General features: G+C 43.1%; 2 protein-coding genes across 2 annotated transcripts; one reads left to right on the top strand and one right to left on the bottom strand.

Annotated features, from left to right (window-relative positions):
- Positions 1-356: 356 nt before the first annotated feature.
- Positions 357-3542, top strand: LOC108101353 (putative nuclease HARBI1). Its single transcript, XM_017205660.2, is given in 5 exon segments — positions 357-361; positions 2582-3008; positions 3069-3207; positions 3210-3490; positions 3492-3542. Coding segments are annotated over 5 exon segments (903 nt in total).
- A 102-nt stretch (positions 3543-3644) lies between these two features.
- Positions 3645-4296, bottom strand: LOC122320573. Its single transcript, XM_043208764.1, has 2 exons — positions 4162-4296; positions 3645-4103 (listed from the first exon to the last, which is right to left on the bottom strand). The coding sequence occupies exons 1-2, from the start codon at positions 4294-4296 to the stop codon at positions 3645-3647; spliced, it is 594 nt and encodes a 197-aa protein (XP_043064699.1).
- Between the last annotated feature and the right edge of the window lie 21193 nt (positions 4297-25489).

Below are 25489 nucleotides of genomic sequence, written 5' to 3'. Positions count from 1 at the left end.
CGAATTCTTGAAATTCGCAAAGAGAGTTGAACGGCAAAGGAGCTAATAATTTGCTTTGCGGCTCGACGACGGGGAAAGCTTTTAATTGGCGAACTTCGTCGCGAAGCATTATAAGATCTTCCGTCAACGTTTTGATCAGGGTTTGGTTGCCTGCATCCCGTCGCCTGCTGTCGTCCAACTCCCTTAAAATCGCCTCCTCCCTTTTCCGGCCTATTTCCAACTCCTTTAAAATTTTTGGAAAAGAGTCCTGCGTTATTTGCCTTTTTTACTTGTTTTTTAATTATCTGCAAATAATTTTTAAAACGAAAAGCGTTAATGGATTCTACCGATCCGAACGACAATGCGTCTTCATGAATATGAAGTAAATAATGGAAGTTACACGTCATAAAACTTATGAACTTATAAACATAAACTTACAAGTAAATTTCTTGCAATTTTATTTTTTTCGACAGCAATTTTGTCATCTAGCAAAATTCTTATAGCAAGAGACAACTTGAAAAAATGGCTATATCTTACTTTGGATAAAATGATTCTAAAATAAATAAGCCATAATACAACAAAAAACTTCGTAATTCGGTAGCCTTAAAACGGTCTAACTCATCTAACTACCTAGATTTCCTGTTAAACTCGTATGGGCAGGATTTGTTAAAATTTTTTAACTCCGTGAACAATTCTGAAATTTTCCAGGAAGTCAAAGAATATTGTTCTCCTTTTTTTACCCAAGTCTTTAAAAGTGTCCTGACAACTCCTAGGCATACCACATGCATATAGTCCAGTCCGACTTGCTTTACCATATCTATAGGAAGTTCTTCCAAAATGGTTTTATCTTGCTTGTTATAATGTTCGAGTTGGGCTCTGCTTCTAAATAAAAATCATTGAGATCGCAGCCAAACTCGATTTGAGGAAAAACAACGCGGTGTTTTTGCATCTCTCCTTTTTGAAGACACTTTGTGTACGAATAATAACCTGAGTGTCCTTTAATACTCAAAACAAAAGCTCGGGCAGGAGCGTCCATTATAAAACGCCTACTTTAACATTGTATGTTTTATTTTTATAAAAAAAAACCCGGATCCTAAGAGGTCGTTCACTTCCCCAAAAAAATCGGCAAGGTATTCTCGAGCATCTTTGGGCTTTGAATATCCCTCATAAACGCCGACTAACAATACGTCTTGATAGTTGGGAACATTGCACAAAATCGGCTTATCATTTTTGGTTGAACTTTTGCACAGGGGCAGACCATCAACATTTACATCAAGATTTATACAATCGGACTCATAATTATTAGCTGTTAAAAAATCTGTCAGAGCATCGGACAATCCATAATGAGAATAATTGCCGTCTCCATTTTTTGGCTCACAACTTCCAACGGGGTCTTTTTAAGGGTTCTGCAGTCTTTAGGAACGTTTAAATTGTTTTGCCTTAATATCAGCAAAAGCTCATTTAAAACGTTATTCGCTATACTATTCTTTATGGCCCACTGCCTTAGTTGATTGGAAAATGTTTCCTCATCAAAAAATTCTAAGTCGTCGGAATTACTACTTAACGGGTCAGATTCGTAATGCACTTGGTCAGATTCGTTATGCACTTGGTCATCAAAATTATTCGGAATATTTACAAAATCAGAAGGCTCATTTATTTCACCACAGACTTCTACGCATTCTCGCTTAGCCGGGTTGTCGTCAATTGTTGAGTCTTGAGACTCATATGTATATTGCCGAAATTAACCTGGCCGCTTCCCGTTTTGCATGCATTTTTAAAGCCCTCTCACTTGTCGACATTTTGATTAAACCAAAAAACACAAAAAAAAAAATATCTAAAACTCACCAGACAAAATCTCCAATCGAAATGACCCTTTAACGAAAACAAAACGCTGGGGCCAAAAGAAAAACCAAGGAATTTTCAGTAGAAGAGGAATAACGGCGGTTTTCTCGCGACCTCCTTTTAATGTTTTCAATCTGTTCTTTGACACACAGTGCGCAATCGATACAGCGAAACATCAGCTTTCCATTGTTGTGTTATTATAATATATTTTTATTATTTTAAACATGATTATTTATTTTTTTTTATATATTATATAAAATGTTATTGAAATATTTTCAATAAATATTTTATTTTATATAATATAATTAAAATCAAAAATTTTCAATATATACATACACATATGTAAGCTTATATATTGATTTATTTTTTGTAATATAAAATATATATACTTACCCTATTATTGTTAAGTTGGATTAACCCTACATAACATTTGTATTATACAAATTGTATCACTTTCAGGCAGGCTCCGGTTTTCACTTTTTTTCTCGTTTTCGTTTTTGGGCGAAAACGTAGGTTTTCGTTTTAGGTGCTCCGGTTTTCACAAACTTTTTGTCATCGTTTCGTTATCGGAATGTTTCATTTTTTCATCGTTTCTCACTGTTCAAACGGCTAAATTGTTTTTTTGGTCAAAAGTAAACAACGCGAAAAAATGCCTTTCATATTTTCAATTGCCTGTTTTGAAGCCAAACGAAAACAGAAATTAATTGATTTAAGAAAATCGAGACATATAAAATACCTCTAGTAACTTAAAATTTTACAGGTTTGTTAAATCATTTAGGATTGACAAAAATACTTTCAAAAGCATTTTAGAGACAGTCAAGCCACATTTAAAAGTAACCACACTGTCACACTCAATGCAATTGGCTGCTGTGTTGCGATACCTTGCTACTGGCTGCTACCAGCTTTCAGTGGCCAAGGACCATCATATAAACATTGGGCGAAGCACATTCGGAAAGATTCTGCACATATTTATTCCGTTGATGGACAGGCTTCTATGTAAGGATGCTATTTCCCTTCAGATGTCCAGGCAACAAATGCAGAAATATTCCGAATACTTCTTCAAAAGGTATCAACTTCCAAAAATAGTCGCCTGTGTGGATGGAACTCACATAAAAATTCAGAAGCCTGTAAACAATTCCTCTGTTTTCTTTAATAGAAAGGGTTATTACAGCATGAACGCCATGATGGTAAGTATATCGGTCAAATCTGTTAATTGAAGTTATGTAAAAACCTTTTTATTTCCTGAGGTTTGCAACTATAATATGGAGATCATCGCCATTGATGCCACACACCCTGGGTCCTGCCGTGATTCTTTTATTTGGAACCACTCCGACATCAGGGAATATTTTTCCAGGACTATAAACGGGTTTTTTGTTTTGGCGGATTCCTAGAGAGTTTCGTTTTAACTCCCTACAGGAGCGCAGAGATTGGGACGCATCAGCATACTTTTAATTTAAGACATACAAGAGCCAGGAATATTATCGAACGGACAATTGGAGTGCTCAAAAGCCGTTTCCGTTGCCTGCAACGATTCTTAAATTACGAGCCAGTTTTTTGTTGCCATATTGTCAATGTATGCTGTGCCTTGCACAACATTTGTAGAAGACGAAATGTGTCAATTACTGAGGACTTTTATTTTGACGATACAGAAGAGACTTCAGACGAAAATTAACCAGAGGAAATCAGTACGCGACGAAATTGCTCTGTCTCTTCTAGTATAAACTTAATACTGATTGTTCCTCTGCTGCAAACTTCTGAATAAAATTTAAAAAAAACCCTGCAAGTTTATATAAATAAAACATCTTTACATTTACTTATTCTATTTATTCTCCTAGTTTTTTAATTATCTCATTGAATTTTGAGAGGAGCTCTCTCTTCAACTCCATGTCCTCCCGTTGCAGAGCCTCCATCCTCTTGAAGTGCTCAGCCATGGAGTTGCTCATCTGCGACATAACTTCCAGCTGTGCTGCGCAAAGGCTTGGGAGATCACGTTGAGTGGCGCTTGAGTAACGCCGACGCTTTCGACTTGGCTCCTCGGCTACCGTTTCCTGATTTGGGGTTTCTTCCTCCTCCCCTTCTAAATCAGGGTTCACGGTGGGCGAAACCCCATTTGTTGGCCCAGCCACTCCCTCCACCATTTCGTAAAGGCCGCAGATCTTGGCCACCTCCTCCTCCACGTCCGTTATAACCTGCTGCGAGTAAGGACCACCGCCAGTGGCCCTGGCCTCAGCCTTGATTTTGGCTATCTTCTTCCGGGTGTTCGACTTCCAGTCGCACCAAACCTGGAATATTTTTCTTTGATATATTAGCTTTCTTTTATATAGTAATTAATAGTCATACCTTCTTCCATCCTGCAACATCTTTAATGGGAGGCTTAATTGCGTTTAACGCGCCAGCAAGATCTGCCCACTTCGCCTCTGCAGCCACTCGATCTCCTTTGACAAAGCCTCGGGCCAGATCTGGCTTGCCTTTCATAAAATCCAAAATAATTTCGTCCTGGAGCGACGACTTATGCTTCCCCCTAAACACAATAGCTTTGCATTTAGTTTCAAATACACAAATTAAGTTGTCTTACATTTCCAAAATTTCAAATAAGTTGCTCCCAGAACGGGCTGCCACCTTTTTTGCAGCTTTTATTCCACTATTCTCAACAACTTTTTTACTGCACTTTTACCATTTATGAAACGAAATTAATCATATTTATTTATAAAAAGCTTATTTAACTTTTCTTTACAAATATTTTAGCTTCGTTTTCATTTTATAAGTATTTTTAAGTGGTTGTTTTGTTCCACTACAAGTACGGCAGCACTGACGATAACTTTTGGCAATAGATTTATCGACCCCTTATCAAAACGAAAGTTGTTGTTGCCGATGGCAAATATTTCATGTATGAAATCAAGATGGGGTCAGAAAATAATTATTTAAAATAAATAATAAAATAAATACGAATTAGATTGACCTACTGATGATGTGAAATGAACATCAATAGACCAAGGAGTCGACTATTTTTTTCCTTTTGCAATTAAGAGCCGATTTGATGTAGAAAAAAACTTGCCCGTTTTTGAAAACGAAAAAGTCTTGTGAAAGTAAAAACGGGAGCACCAATTCTCGTTTTCAAAAACGAAAACGAGAGAATCTTGTGAAAGTGAAAACCGGAGCCCCCTGTTTGTGTACACATTTTGAATTTGAAAAAATAAGAACAATAACAAAATACACATTTTGCTTTACTATCTTCTTACCAACTTCCAGAAGTGAGTTGGGCGATAGTTTCTTTTGTATATTTGCTGTTGTAAAATGTGTGCTATCGTCTTTCTATCTTCCAGAAGTGACTCAGAAGTGTCTTCTTCGGGATGGGTGTATATTTTGTTTTTGTAAAATGTGTTCTATCGTCTTTCTATCTTCCAGAAGTGTCTAAGAAGTGACTTTTAGGTGATAGACGTGTATTTTGTTTTTATAAAATGTGTGCTATCGTCTTTCTATCTTCCAGAAGTGACTAAGAAGTGTCTTCTAGGCGATAGTTTCTATCGTCTTTCTATCTCCCAGAAGTGACTAAGAAGTGTCTTCTAGGCGATAGGGGCGATAGTTTCTCTTGTATATTTGTAGTTGTAAAATGTGTGCTATCGTCTTTCTATCTTCCAGAAGTGTCTCAGAAGTGTCTTCTTCGGGATGGGTGTATATTTTGTTTTTGTAAAATGTGTTCTATCGTCTTTCTATCTTCCAGAAGTGTCTAAGAAGTGACTTCTAGGTGATAGATGTGTATTTTGTTTTTATAAAATGTGTGCTATCGTCTTTCTATCTTCCAGAAGTGACTAAGAAGTGTCTTCTAGGCGATTGGGGATAAATTTATCTTCCAAAGGCTTGCAGAATATTCTGCTAGTCATCATGTGCAGATCGTTTCTATTTCGAATAAAAAGTGAAGTAATTACATAGTTATTTATTGGCTGGACTGATAAAATTCTTAACAGAATAATTAAATTATCAACCATTTCCAAAAATCGGCTACCTAAATGGTCACTAGGCGCTTACGGATATTCATTATACATGTACGTACAATCTGTGACAAATTGTTTTTGCATGAAGATTTTCTTATAACTTCATTAAAATAAAACAAAGATGCGATAAGTTTTAACACCATTTTGATTTGTTTTATATTATTTATTTATTTTATAAGGATACACAAATCAAGTTGTTTACATCAGCGTTCATGGCACAGATCATATACGCAGCAGAATCGGTAGTAACAAGCATCACTTTGTCGTATTGAATTCCTTAAAAAAAAAATAGTTACCCAAAAAGTCACAAACACCATCAGTCGATTTCAAGAAAATTGGCAGCAGACCTTTTTTCATCCAGAGTAACCCAAATATATTTTCCGTCAGCCTAAGAGCGCAATTTTTCAACCGTTTCATTGTACAAATGAGGCACATATGTATGTACTTTCGACGCAGAGTACTTTCATCGGGAACTGAATGTGAAGTGTATTTTTCAATAAGTGTCACCAGACTCGAATGATTTACTTTGTTTAACGGTATGTTTGCTTTAACTAAAGTTTTGCACAGATCGAAATTGAACTCCGACAAATTTGGTCCTGGTTTTGGTTTAAGATCCGATATTAATGGTTGCCTTCACTGATCGTCATTTTTCTTCCTTCTCTCTTTGGCAGCTTTGTGTTTTAAAGAGGCAATATGCTGCTTTACTTGGAATATTTTTTTTCCTGGAACTGCACATTCGCAATACGTACAAAACAAAACTGACCCATCAGACCGAAATACTTTGGGAAAATTGGCTTTCATACGCAATATAAATTCACCGAGCGTTTCTTTTCTATTAATTGGGATCAATTTTAAATCAACCGATTACTTTGAATGCCACGAGACGAATGAGAATATTAAAATATGCTCGAACATGCACTTTCGATCGAAATATGCTCTAAGGAATGAAATATGCACAATATGCATGCAACATGCATTTGCATGACTATCCGAGCTCTAACTATTACAGCTAAAATTGACCACTTGGGAAGCCAGTGCAAAAAACGGTTCAATGATAGGAACCAATATGTCATACGCAAATGAGGAAGACGAAGAAGATATTGATAAAATGATGGAAATCATAACTTAATAAATTGTTATTTTTTGACCTTTTTTTTTCGCTTTTTTGATACATTTGTTTTTAGCTTTTTATTGTATATTTTACAATTTTTTTAAAGCTTTTTTCTCCATTCTTCCCGTCAAAAACAGCTTTTTTTGCTGGTCAAAAGTTGGCAGCACTGCTAACCACTAGCCGTATTCACCTAATATGGCACCGTACCATGGTACAATCATGGTACAATTATACAAGGTAGTCTCGTCGGCTGCCTAATCGTTCGGCTTTTAAGTCAGTGCGTTCATGCTTGTTGAAGGATGAGCCCGCGTGCGGACGAATTTTTTCAGAGTATTAACCCTTGTGCAAAGATGTCGTTCTGCCGTTGGCTGCAAGTTTTTTTTGTTTTTTAACATGTCGTTTCAGATAATTTTAGTAAAACAAAAAATGTAAAGGAGAAACTATTAATAGCTGCTAAAAAACATTAATTTAGATATTACAAAAATTTACTTTAAGATTGACATTTATTTTAAAATTAGACCCATGCACCATCTAAGGGCTAAGCAAAAAGCTCTTTTGTCGTTTCACTCGCACTTACTATGCAGACTCCTCTCACTCGCGCTTGTGGTGAGTAATGAATAAGGGAGTGCTTTTTGCCGACGAGATACCTAGTATAATTGTACCATGCCTTGTATAATTGTATCATAGCTAGCGGTGTCATTTCCGCTTTTTTCCCGTCAGATTTGGATTTTTTTGAAATGCGATTGCGGGAAAAATATGAAAACAGCGGGCAGCGGGAATTCTGGCTTTTTAAGCAAATTTAAGCAGCTTTTTTTTAGTTAACTTTTACTCAAATTTTAGAGATGTTTAATGTGCATTTCTATCGACAAAAAAATCGATATTTACTTGTATCGAGTAAGTTCCATCAATAGATTGCACCTAAGTTGAAGAGTCTTCGACTACTAAAATTGTGAATTTCTCGTGCGCTGAAAGAAATTGACGATGCCAAAGGAAGCCTACAAGCAAAAAGTCAGAGATGTCTGGCTACAGAGCACGGAATTTAAAGAGTGGATGAGAAAGGATCCTACAAACCTCACGCGGGTGTTTTGCAGTTATTGTAAGTGCAACATAACTGCAAAATTGGGCGACATACGTGCACATGCTGCTACAAAAAAACACAGCAGTGCTATGGAGGGCTTTGTGCAAAAAAATAAAATAAATTTTGCTAAAACGCCAAAAAAAACAGTTGAGCAGGAGGTAGCGCTTTGCTTATTTGTTGCTCAGCATAGCGCAATAGCCCCTGTAAACCATTTATGTGACCTTTGTCAAAAAAAGTTTGATGACAGCGACACCGCGACAAAAATTAAAGTCCACCGCACAAAATGCACATACATAATCAAAAATGCATTGGCTCCCCACTTTAATGAAGAGCTTCGCAAGGACATCGGCGGTTCCAAGTTCAGTTTACTTTTGGATGAATCCACTGACATTAGTGTCACAAAATTACTTGGTGAGTTAATAATTTTCAAATATAGAGTTATGTGGATATATGTATATTATTTACAATCGTTTTTAATTGGATTATGTCAATACATGTTAATATCATTAAAATTTAATGTTTAGGTGTGGTCATTAAGTACTTTTCTGTAGAAAATGGAACAGTAGAGTCAACATTTTTAAGCTTAGTAAAATTAGAAGTTGGGGACGCATTGTCCATCGCAAACGGTCTTAGGCAGGAGTTAACGCGTTTGAAACTGGACATAAAGAATTTAATCGGCATCGGAACAGACAACGCAAGTGTGATGATTGGGGGGAAGAACAGCGTTTACACTGAATTAAAGAAGGATTCACCATCTCTTATTTTAATCAAATGTGTTTGCCATTCCGTACAATTGGCAGTTAATTACGCTTGTAAGCACTTTTTTCCAGATGATTTGGAATTTTTAGTATATGAAACCCACAATTGGTTTTCAAAAAGCTCAATTCGACAGTCGTTATATAAAAAAATATACGAGTCTATTAACAACCAAAAGGTATATTTAGTACAAATGAATACGTCTGTTTTATATGTGTATAGTCAATCTTTTTATGTATTAATATTTCTAAATCGTTAAAAAATCTAGTTTCTACTAATTCCACGTCATTGTTTACCTATAGTAAGTGTTAAATGCTCGTAGAAGTGATTGTCCCAAACATATGTAAATGTTAAATAATTAATTAGCATATTTTTAATTAAAGGCTCCCCTTAAAATTCCAAGGGTTTGTGACACAAGATGGTTGTCCATTGAGATGGCGGTAACACGAATTTTAGACCAGTGGCATGAACTGAAAACTCATTTTGGAATTGCTGCTATGAGTGAAAAATGCAAAACAGCTAAAATCCTTTACGCATCTTTCTGCGACAAAAAAAACTATTTGTACTTGCTGTTTTTAAGGCCTATATTGCAGGACATGCAAAAAATCAACCTTTGCTTTCAAAGTAATTCGGCTAATGGGACGATGCTTTTAAATGATCTTATACTTGCTATCAGATCATTAGCACAGAAAATAATACCTCCTGATAGTGAAGTTGATATAATGAACGACGATGAATTTGAAAAGCACGTCAAAAGCGATTTAGGGCTCGGCTATGACTTCGAAAAGGAGATCAAATCAATGAAAATGGAATCCTTCGAAGAAACGGAAATTAGAGAGTGCTGTTCGGGTTTTGTAGTAGAGCTGGCCAAACAGTTGAAGCAAAGGTAAATATTATCTTTATTTTTATTTATATTTTGTAGTAGATAATTTCTTTTTTGTCAATTTCAGGCTACCGGACAACTTTAATTTACTAAAACAGATTGATGCATTTTCTGTTGAAAATATTTTAAAAATTAAAAAAAAAAGTATCGTTCCATTACTTGAGTATTTTGGTACTCCCAACATTGGTAAACTTGAAAGTCTGTACAATGATATAACCCTGGTGGAGTGGGAAAATGTGGATGACACAGTAAAGTTCTGGGCTGAAGTCCAGAAATACCGAGATTCTGGCGGAAACTTCCGTTTTCATGATCTGGCTTCAGTCGCTCTGCAAATGCAAAGTTTGCCTTGATCGAATGCCGACGTCGAGCGGGTATTCAGCCAAGTCAATTTATTCAAAACAAAAATTCGAAATAGTATGAGCGTTGATACGTTAAACGCTATACTAAGTATAAGGTTTATAATTAAATTTTTTTGATTTTTTAATTAGAAATTAATTTTCTTTAAATTTTAGGTATGGGCTGCGTCGACACAATAAGTGTTGTTTCAACTATCATCTACCACCCAGCTGCCTAACTAAAATTGAAGAAAAGAGTTCTTATCCAACCGATGGTGCCGATGATGTTGACGAAATCTTAATCGTTCTTTAATTCCTTTTCGTTTTCGTACTTTTATGTATATTATTATATATATTAATGAAAAACATACAGCACATTGCTTTAAAAAAAAATCAGCTTTTTTCTTAACTTTTTTCTCTGGTATTCCGCTTTTTTTAGCTTTTTTTTTTCGTTGATCCAGCTTTTTTTGCTCAGAAAAAAATGACACCACTGATCATGGCACCGTATGACTTCTTCCTTTTCGCGTTTCCTCACAAAACAAAAGCTGTCAGTAAAGCAGGATGGTGGAGGCGTGTGGTGTCGGAGAGTTGGAGTTTACAGAAACAATCATGGATACAACATATTATTTAGGTATCCTTAAAAGTTACGTAAAGTTTATATTACCACCAATATTCACATTTCAACACTATAATGAACCAAAACATACGGCTCTTGATGTGCGTTCGTGGATCGCACAGCGTGTAAAACATACACAGCCACATCCGCCCCAATCTGCAGACCTAAATCCCATTAAGCATTTATGGAAAGAACGGTTAAGAAACGCTCTTAAGCTTATTACGCTTATTATTTATTTTTATAACCTTGCAGAGGGTTGCAACGTAGTAAAGGAGACCCTTAGACACCTTAAAGTATATATGTTCTTGATCAGTATCACGATCAGAATCGAAATAATTCTGTACGTTTGTCCGTCTGTCCTTTTCTATGTAAACTAGTCTTCAGAGCTGGAAAACAATCGATGGCACTATCGATAGCATCGATGTTTTTGAAATTTTTTAAACATCGATGGTTTGTTGGCCACTATCGATTGTTTTCATTAAATCTGTGCATTGAGGACAACGTGTAAGTAAAATGGGTTTTGTGTCGCATTAATTTAATTATATTAAATATTTAATCATATGTAGTGAAAATTTAAATACCTTGGAAGCAACAAAGCGCAAAAGGGAAACGTCGATGATTTGGCAGGTTTCCAAAAAATGCAAAGATATAACCAAAGGTATAACCAAAAATATTTTCTCTTTATTTTAGGAGCATACAAAGGATACTACGGCCTTAGCAATGCTGGCAAAAAGGTTTTATGCGTGCCAGCATCTTCTTGCGCTTCAGAGCGAGCGTTCAGCAAAGCTGGACAGATTGTGTCCGACAGGAGATGCGCACTAAAACCAAACATTGTTGATAAACTTTTATTCCTAAACAAGAATAGTGATCTGAAATAAAAAAAACTTGTTTTAACTGAAAACTTCAATGTTTCATCGATGTTTACTTTTAAAAACATCGATGGTCCCAGACATCGATTGTTTTCCAGCTCTACTAGTCTTTCAGTTTTAAAACTGGTGGTGTTTTTTAACCACTGTCGAATTTCGAATTAATTTTTATCAAAATCGGACGACTATATCGCTGCCATATGAACAATAGTCGAAAATATGGAAAATGTTTAGAAAAATCGTCATAGCTTCGATGTTGTTTAGCCTCTATGTATTTGGTTCGACATATTTAATTACTGCAAGGGTATAAAAGCTTCAGCATGCCGAAGCTAGCTTCTTTTCGTGTTTTTAATTTTCTTCAATTTTCGATTTCATTTTTTAAAGGTAATATTTAGAGATTTATATGAAGTGCGTTATTGAAAAATTGTAATTCAAATATTCTTTAAATTCTAAAAGCAAAGAGTTACCTACAGTTGCATAAAATTTCGGTTGGGAAGGCGTATGTGGAAAATAGAGTGAAATGTGAGGTTATCTGAAGAGCAAAGTGTATATGAGCAAATCCAAGACCATCACAGAGCTTAAGGAGAGTGTTCGCATCGAAATGCCAATATATCGGACGATAGGCTCGAAAAAGTCATGGAAAATGCTCGAAAAAGGACATTTTTGGCCGTCAAAAACAAAGGTGGCCAGTGGTGGATATTGTACTCTAAAACTTATTTAAATGAATTGTAAGGAACCAACCTAAACATAAAGCATTTTCCAGGGTTTGCATTTACCACTCCGTAGCAGCGAGATTCTTATATATTATATATCGCTATGCTATTGCTACAACTCTCACTTTGACGAGCCATAGCAGGAGCCGTAGCAGAGACCAATTTGCTTTCACAAAATTCTAAGTCTTGCTCGCTCTTGACCGAGCTTTTAAGTAGCATTGCGGTCGATGCCGAAGAGGAAGCTGACGATGATGGGCAGCAGGAATTATTAAAAGGATATGCTGAAATTGATAGTCAGCCTAGGCGCTGATATAATGCAGTACTGGAGTGAGAAGCAATTTCAGTACCCGAATTTATATCAGCTTGCTAAGGTGGTGCTTGCGGTTTCAGCTACCCAAGTTAGCATAGAGCGTGCCTTTTCTGCGCGTAAAATAATGCTAACCGACCAAAGGTGCAACTTGTCGATCGAGTCGCTGTGAAAATTGTTATTCCTAAAATTAAATAAAAATTATAAAAATACTTAAATGCATAATAAATTGAAAGTTAATGTACCTAATTGTTCTACTGGTTGATCATTATGATGATTATCATTATCATTATCATTATTATCATTGTTTTGGTAATTGTGTATATCTGCTGCTGCTGCTCTGTATGTAACAGTTGACCTTATATTAAATAATTGCAACAAACACAGGTAAAATACATTTTGTTGTTGTTGTCAATTGTTGCTCTAGGGTCCCTTTATAAGGACAAAGGACAATATTGGCAATATCCTTAAAGGATCAAAAGTTGTTGCTTGGTAAGTTTTATTTTGAGCAAAAAAATAAAAATCATGAATAATCATTATTTTTGAGTTTTATTTTTTTTGCTCAAGCTAATGATTATTTGTGATTTTTTTTGCTCAAAAATAATGTTTAAAAATAGAAGAATAAATTAACAATTAAAAATTAAAAATCATCAAGGATATTCATAGTGTATCCTTAAAGGATAAAAACGTGCTAGTCATGATTGTTCTATGTTGATTGGAAGTGATTGATTTATTCATTTAAAAATAGCGACAATAATCATTATTTACGGTCCCTGGTTTTGATTGATTTTCGTGACTTTTGTGTAGAATGGACAATTTTGTGCATTTGTTGTCAGTTTGGTGCTTGTTTAGAGGACAATTTTATGGGCTACATTTAAAACGGGACGAAGTGCTGATTTACCGGTGGAATTACGCAAAGTAATTTTGAATTTGCATTTAAAAAACAAGTCTCTTCGCGAAATTGGGAAAACAATTGGCAGATCGCACTCCACAGTGCAAAGTGTAATAAACAACTACTTAAATACTGGTCAATTGGCCTCCAAGCACCAAAACGCTGGAAGGGAAAAAATATTAACGCCACGTGAGGAACGCAACATAGTAGCTGCAGTGGTCCAAAACCCAAAAACCACGAGTACAATGCTATGTCAAAGCTTGCAAGAAGCTGTACAAAAAAAGTTTGCTCTCAAACGGGGCGTAATTGCCTGCATAATGCTGGCTATCATGGTAGACATGGTCGGACATAAATAAGAAAAAACGATTAGACTTTGCCAGACGCTACAAAGATGAACCAGATTCTTTTTGGGAAAACGTAATCTTTAGCGACGAATCAAAATTCAACATTTTTCGTGCAGATGGTCCTTCAAAAGTTTGTCGGAAAAGATGAAAGAAAATAATCTTCTCCCAAGAGTTAAGCACGGAGGCGGAAATACGATGGTTTGGGGGTGTATGTCAGCATCAGGACCTGGTCAGATGGTGTTAATCACTGATAAGATGAACAAACACATGTATTTGGACATTTTAAAAAATAATTTACTTCCAAGTGCAGCAAAACTTGGGTTAGATCCGCAAAAGATTTTGTTTCAGCAAGATAATGACCCGAAACATGCTTCAAATCTCGTACAAGAGTGGCTTATTTACAACTGCAAGCAGTTGAAAACCCCACCGCAGCAGTGTTGCCGTTTAAGGGTTTTTCCCCCCAGATTTGGGGTTTTTTGAATTGGGATTGCGGGAAAAATTTTAAAACAGCGGGAGGACGCTAATTTAGCTTTATTTCAAATCGATGCATTTGCAGTCAGCAATATTTTAAAACAAAAAAAAAACCAAGCATCGCTCCAGTTTTGAAACATTTTGGTATAAATAATATTGAACAAATTGAACTTCAGCACCAAAACTTGAGTATCATAAACTGGCTTTAAATCGCGGGTTTCCACCAGAATCGCGGTATGCGTTGACTTCCAGCCAAAACTGTAATGTATCGTCCTTGTTCTCCCAGTTTATGATATTGCTTTGCAATTATTGTCGCTGCCTTGGTCAAATGCCGAGGTTGAGCGGGTTTTCAGACAGGTCAACTTGATTGAATATAGGCAGAAAAATCGAATGAACATCGACACTTTAAACTCGAATTTAAGCATGACGTAAAATAATGAAGATATGTAATCTTAAAAATATAAACTACAAATTGTCACTATTTTAGATCCGGTTTGCAGCGTCATGGCAAGTGTTGCCATAATTATAAAATACCTCCAACTTTCTTAAAAATGATCGGAACCACAAAAAATATAGATACAGACGAAGAGGCTGTCGATATAGACGATATTATTATAAACTTTGAATAAAATTGTGACGCCTCATCCCAAAGAGTCGCACATTTTTTTTTATGCTTTATCTTTGTTATCTCTTCCTAGTTTTAATTAATTAGTCATGTAAGAGAAACACAATGAAATCCTATGTTACTATAGTTCTAAGAAACCGTTACATAAATAAGATTCAAAATTAAGCTAAACCAAGTTGCCATTTATTGCGCGTTATCAACGACATTGCCATTTATTTCGCACCCTGAACAACATTGCCATTTATTTCGCGTCCTGGCCAACATTGCCATTTTCGCTATCGATATCGGTTGACATGTTGCCAGACCGCAAACCCTGCCAGATCGCGTGGCTGTCAAAAATCGCCACGTTGACAGCCTGGTCAGAGGATCGGTATGGTAATTCGATCTCTTCCTTTCCGGACAGCCGAAGCGAGCAGACGTGCGCTCCAAACTCGGTCTCTGCCCCCGGTCCGCCGCAGAAGGGAAACCTAACCACACACACACAAACAGGTAACCCCGATCACGTGTTTCGCGACGCGCACTACAGCCACCGCGGCTTAACACATAACCACGCGCCATACAGCCACCGCGGCTTAACTAACAAATAAACCTCGGCGCAGCAGCAGGGAAAACAGGTTAGGATTTTGATAAATAAAGTGAAGTGATATATTGTGAATATTTAATTCCCGTGCGTACTTGATTTCGTAGACTTCATAACAACTAACACTAACTCTAACCTCTCCGATCCCTACCAGTAGTTAGAGATCCCTCAGGCGTGGCTACGACAATTCCTGGTCAACCCAGAGAACGTCGGCGTGCCCCTGTTGGATTCCTATCCCAACCCCCCTACCAGTAGTTAGAGATCCCTCAGGCGTGGCTACGACAATTCCTGGTCGATCCAGAGAACGTCGGCGTGCCCCTGTTGGATTCATATCCCGATCCTTGCTAGTAGTTACCGATCCCTCAGGCGTGGCTACGACAATTCCTGGTCAACCCAGAGAACGTCGGCGTGCCCCTGTCGGAGTCACACCCTATTCCCGTATCTAGTGTCCAAACCTAATCTCGGTGTCTCACAGGCACGTGGGGGCACCCCCTCCCGCTCCGCTCTCCTCTCGCTAACGGCGCAAAACCTGCCACAGGGTGCACAGTGTGCCCAAAGCCGGAGTACCGTTACTCCGAAATCCGCGCTCTACAGTTCCTATCTTAAACAAGTTCCCCCTGTGAATTACAAATTGTTTGTAAGGATCTCTGGCACGACTGAGGTCTATCCCAGCCCGAGAAGATTCGTTACAAATGGCGCCCGAACAGGGACTTGTAGGGTAAAATCCTAGGAAAATTCCATCTTGTAGAGCAGGTTAAAATTTGGAGAAAATAAATCCGGTTTCGGAGCACCGAAAAATTAGCCAAAATCATTAGAAACGCGAAACGTGACGAAAAGTAACGCGACCGAGTGTACCGCAGAAAGCCCACGAGCTAACGGCGCGGTCCGAAAAGTAAATCGAGCGAGTGAACCAGTAAACGAAGTGAACCAGTGAAGAAAAATTCCATATTTTTCCAAGCAAAAAATAACCAATGGAAGAGAAAAATTTATAACCTAACAAGTGAACGCGAAAGTGACATACAGTGGAACAAAAATATACATATACAAACAAAATACACTGTGAAAAATAAATAAATGATTATATATGAATAAAATACACTGAAAAAAAAAAAAAGAATTTTAAATACAAATATAATACACTGAAAAAAAAAATATATATATTAAATTTTAATGAATGAATAAATGACATAACACGAAACACCACGTTGCAAACAAATAAAATCAAATTAAATCAACAACTCACAATACAAAATAAAACAAAACGCTGGGTCAGAAAATACCCAAGCACAAACGCATTAAAGAAGAGATGCCAACCATGGAGGAATTAAATAACGCAGCGCAGGACAAAGATGCAGCAATCAATCCCGGTGAGTCTGTTCCAATTAGACTTAAAAATCCTGGTGTGGGGACGACTTGGATATATTCCCGTCGTAAGGAGGAATTATTAGCCTTCGCAGTAGAGTTTGGGTTCGCGTCGGGGGTCGCGTCGAGGACCTCCAGAAAAATTTCGCGGCTTTCGTCAAGCACTCGGAGCTGACGGACGCAATCTGGGCTAGGCTAAAGGCCCTCGAAATGCATTTTTCTTCGCGTGTTCCAAGCCCGAACCCGGGCGAAGAGAAAGACAACGCCGCCGACGATAAGGCCTCCGTTTCAAGCGCGATTATAAATAAGAATATACACTCACTACTTCTTCCGGGTAATCTACTCCCCGGCAATCCTCCGCTTGGTAGTCCCGGCATTACCATACACGCTCCACAGACTCAAGGAGTCCCGGGAATCGAAGTTCCGCGTAGTTCTACATGCACCCCGGAAAGAATTCGCAAGTGGGGATTACAATTTGATGGCCGATCCGACCCTCTCACCTTTATCGAGCAGGTGGAGAGTCGCGCGGTTTCCTACGGCATCGAATTACTGACGCTTCCTCGGGCTATGACCGAGCTTTTGACTGACCGGGCGGATAAATGGTTTCAGACCAGCCGGCTTCAGGGCGCGGACTGGATAACCTTCCGCAAGGAATTTTTGGAATTCTTCTTACCTCCACGGTACCTCCAACGTTTAGATGATAAGATAAGGGGGCGAGACCAGCAAGACGGAGAGAGTTTTAAGGACTTTGTGCTGGATCTCCGTGTTCTCATGAGACACGCGGGCTACACCGAACAACAAGAACTCAACCGTCTCTACGAGAACGCTGCTCCGGAGTACCAAATGTACATACGCCGACACGAATTTAAAACTATTGGAGAACTGACGCAGCTCGCCACAGAGTATGAAACTGTTAAACAACGTAGCCTAAGCCGGGAGAATTCCCGCAGAACTCCAGTCGCAGCTTCGCGCGCTCCACATCAGACGCCCCGGGAACACTCTTGGAACACTCAGGCCCCTCCAAATAGGCCGGGAAACTCAAACGCAGAACTAGGGCCCCGACAACCGGTCGCGCCCATAACGAACAGGATCATCACACCATCGCAAAGGACGGACGTAAGGAACAGCAGACGATATTCCTGCTGGGATTGTGGTCGACAAGGAATTCGCACCATCGACTGTTGCCGTAATACGCAGCCGGGAAACGGACCGAGTCCTCGCGTCGCGCGGAATACGACGGGGACCATCGAGTCAAGGAACCCCCAGTAACCGCACCTCTCAGATTACAAGACGGGAAGATAGTTGCTACAGTGAAAGTTGGAGGACAGACTAGGCTAGCCACGATAGACACCGGAGCGTCACGCAGTTTCGTAAGTCAGGAGTTTGCTGATGCGGTCGGCGAACCGCATCAATTCAAAGAAATTCGAACCCAGATAAGCCTTGCTGATAACTCGAGGATAGAAGTGTCAAAATTATTCATAGCCAGGATCACACTAGTGAAGGACCTTCTCGAGGTACCACTACTTGTCATGCCATCCATGCTAGAACCCTTGATTTTAGGATTAGACTTCCTTGGTAGTATAGGAACGACACTGCGCTGCGGAGCAGCGGAGTTGCGGCTATCACCAACACCCAATCCAGTTGAGCTGCGAAGCATGGGCTGCAACAAGGAAAGACGGGTAACAACATCCCTCAAGGGGAACTACAACGGACCTATTACAAACCAGGGAAACGCTGGCCCTGATTCCACGCGATCACCAGAACCTGTCACACACCAGGAACATGCACAACAAGCGCCCACGAGCGGATCGGAACCATCCGAATCACAAGGACTCACGGACACACCGGAGCCCCAATCACACATGGCAAAACAAGCACAAGAGGAAGAGACGGAACCACCTCAACAATCAGACGCGCAACAGGCAGTGGAACCAAGCCACAACGTTGAAACCAAGACAGAAGACACGGATACAGTATCACGGGAACCGCAACCGTTAAACGAAGAGCAAGAACGGCAGATACAAAACTTTCTTGGCATCCAGCTCAAGAAGTTCGAGGGAATGACAGGCGTAGCGACTATCGCTCAACATAGAATCACCATGCGAGATGACAAACCGTGTAAGCAGAGATACTTTCCCAAGAATCCTGCCATGCAGGAGGTCATCAACCAACAGGTGGACGCCCTACTCGAGCAAGGGTGTATAGAACCTTCGCGTAGCCCGCACAGCGCTCCTTTGGTGCTGGTGCGGAAAAAGACTGGACAGTGGCGCATGTGCGTTGACTACCGTCAGCTTAACGCCCGATCAATTCCTGACGCATACCCACTGCCTAGAATCAATCATATTCTAGAGAGACTCAGGAACGCGAAGTACATCTCTACATTGGATCTGCGCAATGGATATTGGCAAATACCTATGGCGCCAGACAGCCGTGAAAGCACCGCTTTCACAGTACCGGGGAGAGGACTTTATCAATGGCGAGTCATGCCTTTCGGTTTGCACTCCGCCCCCGCTACTTTTCAGCGTGCGTTAGACAGCGTGATTGGCCCAGATATGGAGCCGCACGCCTTCGCCTATCTAGACGACATAATTGTCATCGGGGCTACCTTAGAAGAGCACATGAATAATCTCTGTCGGGTCTTTGAACGGCTTAGACGAGCAAACTTGCGTATCAACCAAGAAAAATGCTCTTTCTTTCAGCAAAAACTAACGTACTTAGGACATGTCATTAGCAACCAAGGCATCCATACAGACCCAGAGAAAGTCTCCGCGGTGCGAAAGTTGAACCCGCCACAAAATATCCGAGAATTACGACGTTGTTTAGGAATGGCCTCCTGGTACCGGAGGTTTGTTCCCAACTTTGCATCAGTGGTCCAACCAATGACCAACTTACTCAGAAAGAACCAGAAGTGGACCTGGGGAGAGGAGCAGAACTCGGCCTTCGACCGGCTCAAGGAACTTTTGACAGACGCACCCGTCCTAGCGTGCCCCGATTTTACTGAGAAAATGACTCTACAAACCGATGCTAGTAATTACGGACTAGGCGGTGTTTTAACGCAAACCATCAACGGACAGGAACGAGTGATAGCCTATGTGAGCCGTAAACTAGACGCGGCCGAGCTTAACTACTCCCCAATGGAAAAGGAATGTTTGGCAATCGTCTGGGGAATTCGCAAGCTCAGATGTTATCTCGAAGGCTATTGTTTTAATGTAATCACCGATCATTTAGCGCTTAAGTGGCTGAACCATATAGAGAACCCCACGGGAAGAATCGCCAGATGGGCGCTAGAGCTACAACAATATCAATACGATGTCCAATACCGTCGAGGAAAATACAACGTAGTCGCCGACGCTTTATCTCGACAGCCGTTAGAGAGGCTCCAGCGGATCACGACCGGCAACCAGCGATGTAAGTGGATTCAACGCAAACTACAGGACATCAAGGATAACCCACAAAAGTTTCCGGATTACGTCGTCGAGAACGGAGAATTGTATCGCCACTTAGGACATCGACCCGACGACCAGGACTACATACCTTGGAAGTTATGTGTGCCAGGCGAACACCGCCAACGAATTCTACAAGAATGCCACGACGCGCCCACAGCAGGTCACTTGGGGGTACGGAAGACCATCCTCCGTATCTCCCAGAAATACTACTGGCCTGGCATGTTTCGCGACGTCGGGGCATATGTACGAAAAATGTGTCTTGTGCCAAAAGTTTAAAGCAGACCAACGAAGGCAAGCCGGCATGATGCTCACGAGACAGGTAGAGGAACCATTTGCAGTGTTGTGCGCAGACTTCGTAGGCCCGCTGCCCCGTTCCAAGCAAGGAAACAACATGCTACTTGTTTTCTTCGATGCATTCACTAAATGGATTGAACTTATCCCGCTACGCAAAGCAACCTCGGCGTCTCTAATTCGAGCCTTCCGTGAACGAGTGCTAAGTCACTTCGGAGCGCCGAAGAAATTGGTGTGCGATAATGGCACTCAATTTACTAGCAAAGTATTTCGAACTTTTCTATCAGACATAGGAGTAGAGCTCCAGTATACCGCACCCTACTGTCCTCGCGAAAACCCCACCGAAAGGGCGAACCGCACAATCAAGACGATGATCTCGCAGTACCTAGGCGATCAGCAGAACACATGGGACACTCTCATCCCCGAAATCACTCTCGCATTGAACTCCAGCGTCTCCGACTCCACGGGATACAGCCCGGCATTCCTGCTACAAGGCAGAGAACCGCGGTTACCCAAAGCTTGGTACGATCAAGTCACCCCAGGAACTGGAACCGTTCCGCAGTCACCCACACAGAGAGCCGACCACTTACGGGAAATCTACAGCATCGTCCAAGGAAATATACAGAGAGCAAGCAAAGATCAGGGTCGCCAGTACAATCTCCGCCGCAGGGAATGGCGTCCGGCCCTAGGATCCTTTGTTTTGGTGCGACAACACCACCTTTCTAAGGCTTCCGAAGGATTCGCGGCCAAGTTAGCGCCGAAGTTTGATGGACCATATAAAGTTGTGGCCTTCACCTCTCCCAATATCGTTCGGTTACGTCTCCCCGGCGAACGAAAGGGGCGGTTGGCCAATATCGCAGATTTAAAAGCTTTCCATTCTCCCTCCTCCACAGGCATCAGCGAATCCGAAGATGATGACCACGAAGACGCACGAAGCCCGTGTCTACCCGTTCCAGCCGAGGAAGATGAAGCGACGACACCAAGTATCAACGAGGGGTGATTATAAGCATAAACCAAACTATTGTTAGCTTTAAGACTTAATTCACTGTTAGGAAATTTGTTAGCTGCTGCCCGATATTAGGAGTCTTTCGCGCGCCTTTATATATACATACACCTATTCGTATTCTAAGCTAGATAAGGCCTAATTTTAAAATATTTAGTAGGAAGCTACCATGGACAACCAGGAGATTATCGACTTATGCGACGACAGCGGCAGCGATGCGACTCCACCACGGGCTTCGGCACCCGAGCCCCGCGATCCGCGTCTCCGGCGTGAGGCACAGCACACCCATCCGAGGCCACCGTCTACCCGGTCATCCAACGGGTCGGACGCCGACCACGAGAGCGCGAACGCCAGCCCTTCTCACCGCGATGGGGAAATTCCCTGCCCTCGCCGTCCTGCCACACCACGCTATGGCCCTCCCCCGGAGGCATATGTTGAGGATGTCAGCGACGACGAGTGGGCCAGCGGGCCACGCGACCCAAGGAGCGACGAGGAAATCCACTTCGGAGGCGGTTCGCCTCGGTACTGCAATGAGCCTCGCTATGCTTCATCCCCGGAGGCCTACGTCCAGGATGACAGCAACGACGACGACGGGCCGCGGTATGACGACTACGGAGATAGCGAGGGACGCGACACGCCGAGCGATGCCGGGACGGGCTACGGAGGTGTTCCGCACCAGTTTTTCGCCCACACGGAGAGGTGCGTCACCCGATACGACCACTGGTTGCAGTTGTTACGGGTCGATTACACCTCGTGCTGGATCCGGATGCCTTTTAGGCCAACGGAGGATCCGATAGTAGAGCCCCCAACATCGCCGGAGCCTAACCTAGCGCTGTTAGGACCAGATCCAGATGACGTCGACGACGCCCTGGACCCGCCGATCCCGGCTCAGACCAGCCTCAGCGCTGCGTCGCCCACTGGGCATCCCAACACGGAGGACGTCGACGACGCCCTGGACCCGCCGATCCCGGCTCAGACCAGCCTCAGCGCTGCGTCGCCCACTGGGCATTCTACTCCCGGTCAGGCTCGTCAGCCCGAGCGCGCAAACTCCGCTCCTGACGGCGCCTTGGACCTAACGGCCCCATCACAGACCAGCCTCAGCGCTGCGTCGCCCACTGGGCATTCCATTGCAGGTGACGTCGACGACGCCCTGGACCCGCCGATCCCGGCTCAGACCAGCCTCAGCGCTGCGTCGCCCACTGGGCATTCTACTCCCGGTCAGGCTCGTCAGCCCGAGCGCGCAAACTCCGCTCCTGACGGCGCCTTGGACCTAACGGCCCCATCACAGACCAGCCTCAGCGCTGCGTCGCCCACTGGGCATTCCATTGCAGGTGACGTCGACGACGCCCTGGACCCGCCGATCCCGGCTCAGACCAGCCTCAGCGCTGCGTCGCCCACTGGGCATTCTACTCCCGGTCAGGCTCGTCAGCCCGAGCGCGCAAACTCCGCTCCTGACGGCGCCTTGGACCTAACGGCCCCATCACAGACCAGCCTCAGCGCTGCGTCGCCCACTGGGCATTCCATTGCAGGTGACGTCGACGACGCCCTGGACCCGCCGATCCCGGCTCAGACCAGCCTCAGCGCTGCGTCGCCCACTGGGCATCCCAACACGGAGGACGTCGACGACGCCCTGGACCCGCCGATCCCGGCTCAGACCAGCCTCAGCGCTGCGTCGCCCACTGGGCATTCTACTCCCGGTCAGGCTCGTCAGCCCGAGCGCGCAAACTCCGCTCCTGACGGCGCCTTGGACCTAACGGCCCCATCACAGACCAGCCTCAGCGCTGCGTCGCCCACTGGGCATTCCATTGCAGGTGACGTCGACGACGCCCTGGACCCGCCGATCCCGGCTCAGACCAGCCTCAGCGCTGCGTCGCCTACTGGGCAACCAATCTCTGGCCAGGCTCGTCAGCCCGAGCGCGTCCACTCCGCTCCTGGCGATGCCCTGGACCTAACCATCCCTTCGCGGACCAGGCTAAGCCCTGCGTCGCCTACTGGGCAACCAATCACCGGCCAGGCTCGTCAGCCCGAGCGCGCGCACTCCGCTCATGACGACGCCTTGGACCTGACAACTCCGTCGCGGGCCGACTCCACCATTGCGTCGCCCGTTGGGCCCTCAACCATCGGCCAGGCTCATCAGCCCGAGCGCGTTTACTCCGCTCCTGATGATGCCCTGGACCCGACGGCCCTACCAAGCATCACATTCAGCGCTGTGCTGCGGCCGGATAGCTCAGCCGGTAGAACATTGGACCTGACGTCAGCAACGAATGATCCCCGCGTAGCCGCCGGCTCCACGTTGGGCCTCGACGACCCGGACGAACGCGACACCTTTCCCTGGGGAGGTACACAAGCCACTTCCAATCGGATCCCAGTCGCCCTGAGGATGCTGCGTGCCGAGAACCACTATGCCGCACACGTCGTCACCCGCCAGCCAAACCATGCCGGATGGTCGGATACGGCTAGTGGGAAGTGCATGGCCTGGTCCTCCCAGTCGAGCGACTCCGACACAGACGGCGTCGCCATTTTTCGACGCAGCCGCAGGAGGAAGCGTGCGCAGCAACCTCAACCGCAGCCGACAGCGAGTGCCACCGCACATCCTACCCAAAGTCGACCTCCATCGGAAGCCAGTGCCGACATCCTGGAGTTGGGATTTTCGGACGAGGCGATGGACGCCCTGATGGCTGAACTCCCACCAGAGGTGGAGAGCCTGGTCCTGGACTGGCTGCCGGATGGAGGCGCCCCAGCTGCCTCGGTACCAGACACTGGCGAAATCCGGGTACTTCCCCGGAGGGGTGGACAGTTGACACGCCGGATGGGAGAATCCCCACCAACGTCGCGGACATCATCCAAACCCGGGCACTACAAGCCAGGTCCCGTCAGCGGTACCGCCTTCGACGCCCAGAGGGGAGCTACCGGGTCACCAGCCGCACAAACGGCCTCGTTTCGATTCTTTTTGACCCCTCCCCGAAGTAGGAAGGGGGTGTGACGCCTCATCCCAAAGAGTCGCACATTTTTTTTATGCTTTATCTTTGTTATCTCTTCCTAGTTTTAATTAATTAGTCATGTAAGAGAAACACAATGAAATCCTATGTTACTATAGTTCTAAGAAACCGTTACATAAATAAGATTCAAAATTAAGCTAAACCAAGTTGCCATTTATTGCGCGTTATCAACGACATTGCCATTTATTTCGCACCCTGAACAACATTGCCATTTATTTCGCGTCCTGGCCAACATTGCCATTTTCGCTATCGATATCGGTTGACATGTTGCCAGACCGCAAACCCTGCCAGATCGCGTGGCTGTCAAAAATCGCCACGTTGACAGCCTGGTCAGAGGATCGGTATGGTAATTCGATCTCTTCCTTTCCGGACAGCCGAAGCGAGCAGACGTGCGCTCCAAACTCGGTCTCTGCCCCCGGTCCGCCGCAGAAGGGAAACCTAACCACACACACACAAACAGGTAACCCCGATCACGTGTTTCGCGACGCGCACTACAGCCACCGCGGCTTAACACATAACCACGCGCCATACAGCCACCGCGGCTTAACTAACAAATAAACCTCGGCGCAGCAGCAGGGAAAACAGGTTAGGATTTTGATAAATAAAGTGAAGTGATATATTGTGAATATTTAATTCCCGTGCGTACTTGATTTCGTAGACTTCATAACAACTAACACTAACTCTAACCTCTCCGATCCCTACCAGTAGTTAGAGATCCCTCAGGCGTGGCTACGACAATTCCTGGTTAACACAGAGAACGTCGGCGTGCCCCTGTTGGATTCCTATCCCAACCCCCCTACCAGTAGTTAGAGATCCCTCAGGCGTGGCTACGACAATTCCTGGTCGATCCAGAGAACGTCGGCGTGCCCCTGTTGGATTCATATCCCGATCCTTGCTAGTAGTTACCGATCCCTCAGGCGTGGCTACGACAATTCCTGGTCAACCCAGAGAACGTCGGCGTGCCCCTGTCGGAGTCACACCCTATTCCCGTATCTAGT

The sequence above is a fragment of the Drosophila ficusphila genome, unplaced genomic scaffold (genome assembly GCF_018152265.1).
Source record: "Drosophila ficusphila isolate 14025-0441.05 unplaced genomic scaffold, ASM1815226v1 contig_636, whole genome shotgun sequence".
In the NCBI taxonomy this organism is placed as follows: domain Eukaryota; kingdom Metazoa; phylum Arthropoda; class Insecta; order Diptera; family Drosophilidae; genus Drosophila; species Drosophila ficusphila.
Note: the sequence above shows the minus strand (reverse complement) of the source record. Positions and strands in the feature narration are given on the sequence as shown.